At 37.8% G+C, this 12,500-nt stretch overlaps 1 protein-coding gene across 3 annotated transcripts in view; it reads right to left on the bottom strand.

The window, feature by feature from the left end:
* The window catches only part of LOC115220481 (chitin synthase chs-2-like), a 121,241-nt gene that overhangs the window by 60,711 nt on the left and 48,030 nt on the right, over positions 1 to 12,500 (bottom strand). For all 3 annotated transcript variants that reach the window (XM_036510073.1, XM_036510072.1, XM_029790613.2), the window contains 2 exons: positions 11,856 to 11,967; positions 3,156 to 3,407 (listed from right to left, as the gene is read on the bottom strand). In XM_036510073.1, the coding sequence (XP_036365966.1) occupies positions 3,156 to 3,371 (216 nt within the window). In that variant the 5' untranslated portion in view covers positions 3,372 to 3,407; positions 11,856 to 11,967. The remainder of the gene's footprint in view (positions 1 to 3,155; positions 3,408 to 11,855; positions 11,968 to 12,500) is intronic.

Genomic DNA, 12,500 nt, shown 5'->3' with positions numbered 1-12,500 from the left:
CACTGATTTGAGAAGCGATGTTAGGTCTGTTTCTCTTAGAAACTTTAATGTCTTCATTTTTTACACCTCTGTGAATATCCGCGTTTAACGAGTTCAGAGCTGGTTGCATTGTTGTACCCGCCTTCCTTATTGAGTTTCTTTTGCATGGAGCCTCAACACTGATATAACTCTCTATTTCAGGCCTTTCTTTTACTAGCTTCAGTCATTTGACTGTGCCCATATACATTATTTTTATAAATGGTGTCCAGTTTGTCCAAGTGTGACCTGACTAATGCACATCTCACACTCAGGATCTGAAAGTGGCCTGGGAATCCAGGTGAGTAATGATGCAACATCCCATGAGCATATTACCAAGATGTGCACATTACCAACACTGTGCAGGTGAGTGACTAGTTGGATTCTGAGATCATTCAGAACCAGAAAAACGGACACAAAGCTTTCAGTCGCTTAGATTACTGCTCCTGATCATGGTCGCCACAAAACAACACACTAACAGAGGAAGTCGGGGCAATCCGGTGCCACTACAAAAAGAAGGTTGACCTGGTGCAACTCATGAGCTCCTGGGAGAGGCTAAAGGAACTGAGGCTCTACTTCCAAGAGGGAATACGCGAGAAATATGCAGGAATATACATATGGAAGATTCTGGAATGTCTAGCGCCAAACTTTGATATTGAAAACTATACCAACCACCGAACTGGACAGCATTGCGAAGTAGCAAAAGTCCCGTCATCTCCGTCTAGAATAAGAAACCAGTTCTATAACATTTTAGGTTTCAAGGGTCCACAACTGTTTAGCATGCTGCAAAACAACCTCCCAGATATGTACGGTGCAAATGTGGAGGTTTTCAAAGAAGCTTTGAGCAAACTTTTATCTGAGATATCGGATGAACCGACATCGAGGACAGGAGAGACGAAGAAGAACAGCTCCGTCCACCTCCCTACTTCACCAGAAGCAATACAGAAAAGAAACCCGGTCACACCGAAAGGCGGAGCCCCAGCATTGCCACAGCCCCTGGTTGAACCCAGTGATAGATAAAGGATAAATGCATGTAGGTTCTCTTTAATATTATATACGTTATAAAAGATGTGTATATTGTATTATATATATGACCTGGTAGTTAGGGTGTTGCACTCACGATCGTGATATCGTGGTTTCAAATCCTAGACCGGGTGTTGCGTCGTGTTCTAAAGCAAAGCACTTCATCTCACATTGCTCTACAATCACTTCGACACCTGACGTGTGGTACACCTGTGCACCTGTCCAGGTAACGTCGATTTGATGGGGCGGGGTGAGCTGATGTTCAGCACAACAAACATTTGATCGCTATTAACAAATCATCTGTACAGGTCGCTCGGCAAAAGCTGACCACTCGCACGTTGTCTTCGACGGGAGACCCATGTGTATATATATATGTATATATGTATGTATGTATGTACCTTATAACCTCGTCGTCGGTTCGTAAAATTTGAATGCTTACACCAAACATATTAATGAAGGTGCGTTTATGTATTATACAATTTCATTTGTATATTTTTTTACTTGAATTAATACTGTATATCAATATGCGAATTGATTTAATTTGATAAAGGGACTTGTCCTTGAAATCTGTTCTCCATTCTTGCCTTATATATGTGTGTGTGCGTGTGTATACAGAGTGAGAGAGAGAGAGAGAGAGAAGAGAGAGACATACACATACACATGCAAATATATACATAATATATCTGTAAAATTTATCATAAGTCATTCACTGGTAGTATAAACATACTTATGAAATTACAACGCTTTGATGTCGATCAGGCGATAAAATAAGACGTAGCATCTGCTCCCGCCAAAATACCACCTCGTGTAACACAATGCTACGGGAGAATAAAACATCGGCCCGCGAATAACCTCTAACCAAAAGACATAACTTCTTGATGTATAATCTCTAATATAAACTGGACATGGGCGATCGTTACATTCTTTCTTGTCTTGAGGTTCACAGCCAAACGGCTGGGTGGATTCTTGTGAAAAATGGCGCGCATGTGGAGACGGGCGCATAGATTGGAATGCGGTTTGTATTTATTCCCTAGCCCTCATAGTTACAGAAAAAATCGATTAAAACTTTTCTAATAGAATTCCCCTGTTTGTTCTGCCATTAAAACAACTACTTGCTCACACAGCCGGCATATACCATTTCGCTAGCAACAAGGGGAGTACAGGATGACAGTCAGCCAAAACTTTTGCTATGCTGTCTCTCTTCTTTCACATCTTTGTGGGGTTAATAATCTTAATCTTTAGTTACAGTTTCTCATTCAAATTACATAATAGGCAGAATTGTCGGATTAAGACAGTATGGTATTTTGAGGGAGATTTGGTTGCTAATTCTACCAGGTCTAGCTATCAAGTAGAGGTCTGAACTAAATTTTCATTCACATATTTGCGTTTCAAAAATTTAACAATCTTTTCCATAAATCAACTATCGTAAAAATTTTATACGATTACCGAAATGATAAGGTTGAGAAACTCTGTTATAGATTATGACTAATCGAAAGCGATCACAGCCACATCATCCAAACAGACCGGGTGAAACCGGGCTTAGCTGCTAGTGCTCTATAAAAGGAGCAGGAATAGAAAAACAGTACGCAATTTAAAAATATATTATCATAAATGTATAAATATAGATATCAGCACACTCAAGCATTAGTGTACAATATACTGTGTATTATCCTTGGTGGACTTACACCATATGCCTTACAAAAGATGCATACAATGGCAGCTATACCAAAGAACCTCATTTAGAAATATCAATGGCAGAATGAACCAAAACTATGAGCGTAACTATGTTGGTTGCTGTGTTGTGCTCCACCATGGCCACAGCCGTTTGAAAACCAAAGAATAGATATATATATAAACCGGTGTTGTATGTGTATATGTGAAAACATGAATTAGCAATTCAATAAATGTACTATAATATATACAATATATTTAATATATAATACATTAAAATATATACAGGATTGAACTTAGGGAAAAGAATAAACCCTCGACTCCGTTTGGTCACAATGTTCTAGCATTGTCTAGTGCCTGAGACCACCCATACAGACACACACACGCACACACACTTGCTTACTTTTCCAATGAAGCATACCCAACAAGTTTTAGATGTGACTTACGTAGTTGTCTGCGTCTTCATTGATATTCGTCTTCTTGGTCGACATAATTGTGGATGGTTTGAAAGTTTCGAAGGCAATTTCTTCCAATTTGCGTCGCGCAATTTCTTCACTTTTATTCCAGTTTCTTAACATGCGACGGAAGCGACGTCTAGCTAGAAATCCGCGAACCGCGGCTTGTAGCATGATGACACCCCGCTCTAACTCCATTTTCCTCATGTTCAGTTGATCCAAATGATGATATTTTAGAAAAATCTGGAAAAAAAGAGGAATTATATATATGTGTATGTATATATAAATATCTAATATTTATATATAAATATCTAATATTTCCGATTACCCTTTATATATATATATGATATTATCAAAGGGTAATCGGAAATATTAGAAATGTCCATTACCAGTGGCCTAGCGTGTAAGAATTTAGTCAATAGACTATATATTATTCATATAAATACAGTGTATATTTAAGTACATAAGAGTTAGCCATCATAGGACTACTTACACGCTAGAGAGGATAGTTACATTCCGAACCACTATTAGAGATAGAAATCGAATCCCTTCGATTTTTGTCTCTAATAGTGGTTCGGAATTTAATTGTCCTCTCTAGCGTGTAGGTAGTCCTATGATGGCTACCTCTTATGTGCTTAAATGTACACTGTATATATATATATATATTATATATATATATATATGTGTGTGTGTGTGTGTGTGTGTGGTGTGTGTGTGTGTGTGTGGTGTGTGTGTGTGTGTGTGTGTGTGTGTGTGTGTTCAAGCTACCATTGTTAAACTACTGATAAAAAGCGTCATTACCAACAGCAACAAATCCAAGACTAACACAAACACACACATTATATATACATACAAAGTGCGTACATATATATATTCATATACATAAATGTATAACATATACATACATACATACATACATGCATACATACATACATACATACATATATGGGTGCGGGGGGATGGCAGTGTGTAGGTGGGTGGGTGAATTGCACACACACACACACACACAATAAACTAATAGAAATAAACTAATAGTGACTTTTAAATATTAGCCCATGGCCATAAAATGTGAACAGCAAGGAGTTCTTTTCGCGAGTCGGGTATAGGTAGATTAATTAAAAAGTGAAGAGAGTTCCTTCAGACTCGAGGCAGTGTCCGAACCATTCTTGGAGGTCACATGACAGTATTAAATCGACCGGTGAATTAATTCTATATTCAAAAGGAGAGAAAGAAAAGAAAAAGAGTAAGACGATCCGCACCCTACAGTGAACTGTTCAGTTGTTTTGGGTCTAAAAACTTCTCTCACACGACTCACTCAGAGGTTATGTCGCAGGAAACTTTCTCAAAGAGTCACTCGGTAGGGTTAACTGAAACTCGAATCACGTGATGGCAAGTGAACTTCTTCACAACACAACTATGGCTGTGTCTTGTTTGTTGATATAAGAGACAACCTGTATAGGACTTCCTTTCGTAATAGTTCTCAGAATAAGCAAAACCAAATAATTTAACAATAATGAATTCAAACGGGCCTTTCCTACGTTGAAGTGGTCTATCTACACAAATATATATTTATAGATTCAGGAAAAGAAAAGGTTAATCAAGTATTTAGGAAGGGTGGAATGGAAGGCGGGAAAAAACCCCCAAAGAACGCTGGCAATTGTATTCTTTTTTGAGTTTGTTTTACAAAGTACAACGGAATAAAATAACATAAATATACATATATTATCATTTATAAAACATACATCACGTGTTCAAGCTGACGTTTGAAGTTATTGCAATGTGTGTGTGTGTGGGAGGGTTTATCAATTATTATTATTATTATTATTATTATTATTATTATTATTATTATTATTATTATTATTCCGCCGAGGTCGATTTTCCTTTCATCCTTTTGGAGTCGATAAATTAAGTATCAGTGGAGTACTGGAGTCGATATAATCGACTTAAACGCTCTACCCAAAATTTCAGTGTTATTAGGGCAGTTAGGATATTTAGGAGCGTTCTAAGGTTACTTGTAACCCGATGTTAGAATATTCTTTTCTAGCAGTCTAATCTGTTGTGGGTATATGAAAATAATAATAATCCTTTCTATTATAGGCACAAGGTCTGAAATTCGGGGGTAGGGGAATAGTCGATTACCTTGATCCCCAGTGTTTCATCAGTACTTAATTTATCGACCCCGGACTGATGAAAGGCAAAGTCGACCTCGGCGGATTTTGAACTCAGAATGTAGCGACAAGCGAATTACAGCTAGGCATTTTGTCCGGCGCGCTAACGATTCTGCCTGCTCGCCGCCTTAATAATAATAATATAATAATAATAATAATAATAATAATAATAATAATAATAATAACGATATTAATAATAATAATTTTACTGTTATACAGCACACTTGTTTACTACTTGTCTTGGCAGCTGTTTCTTGTAACTAGTAGCTGACTGGAAGCACTTAAACTCGTGTGAACTGACGAGTGGTAGTTCTTTAAATAATTCTGTAGAACACAAATTGAAAAGCTTTGGTGAAACAGGTTGCCAAGACGTTGACCAAAACCCTAAAACTTGAGCAATTGCCAAGAACTCCTTCTACAAAACCTTTCGCTTCATGAGATTCGTCTTTGATAGGTTTCGTACCAGGCCTGGGTTCGGTGAAGCTCTGATCAATTTAGATTAATCAAGGTCGATCATTTTTACTAGGTTGTTGGTCTTAATCATAACCTGTTTAGATCTCGTCTTCAAAAGCCCCATCTTTACAATGCGCAACAACGTTTCTTTGGTGGTCAAATTACGCGGCCACTTGTCGGAACGGTTCCTCAAATTTCCTTCATCTCGCCAACTTGCCCGTCATTTTCGTTTCTTTCGTATGTTTTAGTGCTGAAACCATTACCATGGAGGTTGAAAACATTGAGAAGCAACTGTTCGAACTTGGAAACAGGAGTGTCGTGTCTACATACGTGGACGACGACACTGTCATAGTAACGGACACACTGGAAACCAAAGTGGGCCGAACAGTTCTGGACACACTTCAGGAGAATTGAAGCCGTTTTTTGAAGAGTACCATTAGTGAAAAGGAAAAAAGAAAAATGACCACAGGATGTTGCTCCAGCATTTCACCTTAGAATGACATTCACATTTACCGTCTCCGGCTGTAGAATTAGAAACCTCAGTGTCGTGGTTTGGAGGTGTCTATAACGGATTGCTTGTGCAACTCTATACACCACCACCACCACCAACAACAACAACGCTATGATCATCATCGTCGTTATCATTATCATCGTCATCATTACGCAAAGCAAAACGACAGCAACAACAGAAAACAACAACAACAACAATACAGCTGCAGTTAATACAAACAACCTCCTGTCTGAATACTTTCTAATACAAATAACAGGATTTTTTCTCTCTTAAATTTCAATACTTTTTATTGAAATTTTATTCTAACACATACATGTACACACACACACAGACACATGTATGCACAAATGCACACGTACACAAACATACATAGTCACACACACACAATCCATATGAATAAAATGAAAACCAGTTTATCAACAATCCCCCCCAGCACCTCCTCCCTTTTCTCTTCTCTCTTTAGTTCTTTCCGTCTGTATCTCATTTGCTTGCTCCTTTCTCATTACCCTATCGCCGCTTCTCTTTATGCTCACCTAACTTCCCTCTCTCTCGTCCCCCCTCTCTCTCTCTATCTATCCCCCCTCTCTGTTACTTTCTTTTAAATTCACCAAAGAAATGTAGAACCAGGCGGGAACCGGCCAACAAAAGCTGATTATCAAAGAAAGTATTTGACGATCAGCAGTGTGAATGTCTGCTACTGCGAATGGTGGACAAATGTGGCACGGAGTACATTCCCTCGCTGTTCATCATAATCTTATAACCCCTTCCTCCTTTCCTTCAGTCCATTTCTTCTTCTCTTCTCACTCTCTCTTTCTCTTCACGTACTTTCGTCAATCGATCACATGACAGCCCAGAGTCCACACAGCAACGCATATATGCAGACAAACGCACACAAAAATACAATAGCTACGTATACATGTGTGTGTGTACGTGTATGTGTGTGTGTGTGTGTGTGGATGTGGGTTTGGGGGAGAGGGTTAAATTTGACTTATTACAAGCGATTTACCAAAACCTTTTGTAAGGCCAGCCTAGAACTAACATAACTAACTGACTTCATCAGCAGAATGGTCGGTGGTGTGTGTGTGATGGGGGATTCCGGCAATGTCACATGACTGGTGAAATCACCTGAACCCAATGCTATTACGTAAGTTTCACCCATTGACAAATAAGACCACATAGCTGTCTCTCATACACACACACACACATATGTGCATATAATGAAACACACAAAGACGAATATATAGATAAATTGTAGAAGACATTGATTTAAAACAGAAAATCGGTGACAGAGCCGCTTACAGAATTCGATCTAGGTATTTGTCACATGCCAGGTGACAAAATTACCCAATAAAACAATTTTGTTTGTGTCACTCTACCGTGAAAAATCAAACTCTATATTTGTTTTAAAGGTATAAACTACCACATCGGTATCCAGAAGCTTCGTATTTGCTTCATAGATGCTTCGCTAGTCACATACTTCCCAACACATCGACTTTGCTACTTCCAACTTACATACAGATATATCAAACTCAGGCATACAAAGTTCAGCTAATCAAGAATTAATTAACAAAGTATCACACTTTGGTTCGATGTGTACATTGGGAATGATTACCAATTATACTGTTTCAAATTTCGGCACAAGGTCAGCCCTTTCGGAGGAGAGGATAAATCGATTGCATCAACCCCAGTGTTCAACTGGTACTTATTTTATTGACCCCGAAAGGATGAAAGGCAAACTTGACCGCAGCAGAATTTGAACTTATATCGCAAAGAAGAACGAAATGCTGCCACGCATTTTGCCCGGCTTGCTAACGATTCTGCAGGCTTTATGCAGGGTGAGCTACTCAACCTGGTGAAAACTCGTATATTGTGTAAAATACTGTTTGTCTGAGGTTCTTGTTGTGACTTGACAAACAGTGCAACCCCCGCCCCGTAGACACAATATCTTCAATCAACAACGTCACGATATTGTATAGTGGGCGACGTCTACTACTACTACTACTACTACTACTACTACCATAATAATAATAATCACTTGGTCTTGAGAAATGTGCCAATACCACTTTCCAGAAAGAGAAATCGAAGACCTCACATTCAGTGGTGTTAGATGTTGACACAGTTATAATAGAACTCGAGCAGGAACAAACTTACAAACATACCTCAGCATAAATGGGGGCTCTAGCATTCGGCATGCAAGCATGAAAGAGAAGACAACGAAGGAATGTTACAAGAAAGTTCGAGCAGTCCTAAAATCTTAGCTAAATGCACATAACATAATGTTAGCTATAAATTCTTAGCTGTTCCGGTTGTTACATTTTCAATGTGTTGAACTGGAATATGAGCGAAATAAGGAAGATTGACAGGAAAATACGTAAGCTGCTGACTTGCAATAAAATGCACCACCCAAAGGCAGAGGCAGATCGTCTTTACCTACTCAGAGCTCAAGTTTGAAATATCTTAAAATACCACCACAATTAGACTGGTAAAATATCTTCAAAACATCTAACGACTGGTTGCTAAAGATCGTCGAAAGCCACCAAAGATGTAAGTAACTTCATTCTGTTATGAAGGAAAGCCAATATTTTCAAGTGAGTTTATGCATAATACCCAGATCAAACAGCACGATGGAAGTGCGGCAACTGTAGCTGCGAAGAAGGTGAAATCAATAGCAAAGCAAAATACGCTCGAACAATTGGCTGATAGGTGGGAACAAAAACCTCTGCATGGCAAATATGTGGCCCGTGACAAACAAGCTGATGAACATGAGAAGCACACCCATCAGTGGCTACTGAGCTCCGGGCTATAGGCAGAGAGTGAAGGCTTTATCTTGCCTGCTCAAGATCAGAGCTTATTGACCCGGGACTACCAAGCCAATGTGATGAAAAATGGTGTAGATCCAAAGTGCTGATACTGCAATGATGGGATTGAAACAGTGGACCACCTAATCTCTAGGTGTAAGGTTTTAGGACATGGAGAGTACAAATCAAGACATGACAGAGTTGGCCAATATCTCCATTGGATAATGTGTTGGCATTATAAAATCAAAACTGAAGACAAATGGTACACCCTGAAGCTGTAAGAGGGAAATGTAACGATTCTTTGGGACTTTCTAGTATGAACAAACCGACCATCAAAACAAATAAACCAGATATTGTTGTGAAAGACCAAAACAATAGAGTCTGTTTATTGATTGACATGAGCAAATCCTGTGACCTTAACTTCTCAGCAAAAGAATTTGACAAGCTCGGAAAATATAAAGATTCGGTAATCGAAATTGAAAAGATGTGGCATCTCAAGACGGTTACAATGCCAGTGATTGTAGGAACACTTGGAATGATTATAAAAGGAATTGAAAATTATTTACGAATGATCCCTGGCTTACCATCCAAGCAGGAAGTGCAAAAGGTTGTCTTAACTGAGACATCACACGTATTGAGAAGAGCATTGTCGCTGAGAATTTGTTCTTTTTTTTTCCATTTTATTTTCTTTGTTTATTTTTTATTTTTACTTTCCCTCTCTGTATTTCTACCCCTTTTTCTCTATCAAAACTACGCAGTGGGTTTATCTTGTATTATAGATTTTGACACCGGCGGTGTAAGTGAAGAGGTGTAACTCTAGCAAGGTGAAAAGGGAGCTAACTCTTACCAAATATTAGGTAGTTTGAAAATGTTTATATATGTGTGTGTGTGTGTGTGTGTGTGTGTGTGTGTGTGTGTGTGTGTGTGTGTGTGTTTGTGTGTGTGTGTGTGTGTGTGTGTGAATATGTTTGGCTGTCTGTGTTTGTCCCCCAACCAACATCGCTGACGTCCCCGTAGCGGTCCGGCAAAAGTGACCGATAGAAAAAGTACTAGGCTTCCAAAGAATAAGTCCTGTTGGTCGATTTGCTCGACTAAAGGCGATGCTCCAGCATGGCCGCAGTCAAATGACTGAAACAAGTAAAAGAGTAAAGAGAATATATATATATATATATATATATATATATATATATATATATATATATATATAATACAGATAGAGAGAGAGAGAGAGAGAGAGAGAGAGAGAGAGTTGAAATTTAGAGAAAAACCAAAAGACAGAGACAGGCGTAGTACAAGAAGCAGGTGTATACGCTGGGGAAAATGGATAAGTGTTTTAAGTTTCGAACCTACGTATATACATACATACATACATACATACATACATATATATATATGTGTGTGTGTGTCTATCTATACATATGTGATACACTGACAAATACATCCACCTCCGCACGCGCGTGCATGCATCTGCCCTCACAACGTCTTCCTACTGACTTCTGCAATTTTCGTCATCAAAATTGTATTCAGAAATCATTGATTACATTGAAGTTATATCTTAAAAGACTTGCCAAACTTGTGAAACAGGATCGTACCCGGAACTGCGTGGTTGTAAAGGGAAATCCTTAACAACTCAACCACGCATGCACTTATTTTGGTTTATTTATTTTATTCCATCTCACTTTGAAGTTTTTCGTGAGAATTCCTGAATTACGTGACAGACTTTGGTAACGAATCACATTCGCTCTTTTAGAATGTCTTCATATTTTGTATGCGCGTGCATGTGTATATATATACACTTGCACACGCATAAAACACACACATATATACACATGCACATACATAAAACACACACATACACACACATATATATATGTATATATATATATTTACATACAAATACACATATATTCATACATACGCATACATATATATAATATATATATGTATGTACGTGTATAAATATATATGGGCGCGCGCGTCTGCGTGCGTGTGCATATATATATGTATACAGATCTATCCATATATGAGTGTGTGTGTGTGTGTCTGCGTGTACATAAGCGTACGTATGTGTATGTGTGTGTGTGTGTGTGTGTGTAGGCACAAGCATGGCAACGTAATTAAGAAGTTCTCGCACCATCGTGGTTTCAGTTTAGTCCCGGGAGCCGCACCTTGCTCAAGTGTCTTCTACAATGGGCTCGGACCGATAGATCCCTCGTGGGTGAATTTGGTAAATAGAAACTGCGTAACAACCTGTCGAATACACATACGCATATCTGAGTGCGTCTGTAGTCTGTGTTTGTCACCACACAGCTTGACAACCGGTGTTGGTTTGCATACGTCCATTAGCCCAGTGGCTCAGCAAAAGTAACCTATAGAGAAAGTTCCACACTTATATTAAGAACTGCGGTTAAATTGTTCGATTAACTATATATGACACTGCTCCAGCATGGCTGCAGAGAACACACACACACACACTTATAAATATACATGTGTACGTACATATTGTATATTAATATGTGTATGTGAGTATTTGTTTCTATGTAACTCAGAGTAACGAACTGTGTTTCTCTATATCAAAATGCCACAAAGTGATTCGATAAGTAAAGATCGATGAAATAATAAGCTGTTGAGTGGAACTGATCAACTGATTAACACTCCCTGAAAACAATGCCCCAGTATGGCCGTAGTACAACGAGTGAAACTACTGGAAGAATAAAACAATACATAGAGAGTAAAATAAGAATGAAACAGATGTTATTACCTTCGTTTCTCCTATGGAATACTCTTCAAGCTTGACATCTTTGGCAATTTTGGCACAGTTTGGTGCCGTCGCTTCAACTCTGGCCAGCGAAGGAAACGTTAATATCTTGTATCTGAAAGATAAACAGTTCAATTCAAACCAGTGTTTGTGTTGTGTTGTTTGTGGTATAGTTCAAGCTTGAATAAGAATTGACAAGCGAAACTTCAATTCTCATAATTTCACACACGCACCCACACACACACACACACACACATATATACATACATACATATATATACATATATATATACATATATATACATACATATATACATGCATATATATATATACCATACATATATATTATATATATATATATATATATAATATATACTTATATATATACTATACGTATACATATATATACATACATACATAATATATATATATACATATATATATGCACAGCAATACATATATATATAGACACACATATATATATACATATATATATACATAGACACATTATATATACATAGATACATATATATATATATATATATATATATATATACTTACATACATATATAAATGCACACATATATACATACATATATACATATATATATATATATACAGACATATATACATGCACACATATATACA

The sequence above is a fragment of the Octopus sinensis genome, linkage group LG16 (assembly GCF_006345805.1).
Source record: "Octopus sinensis linkage group LG16, ASM634580v1, whole genome shotgun sequence".
Lineage (NCBI taxonomy): Eukaryota > Metazoa > Mollusca > Cephalopoda > Octopoda > Octopodidae > Octopus > Octopus sinensis.
Note: the sequence above shows the minus strand (reverse complement) of the source record. Positions and strands in the feature narration are given on the sequence as shown.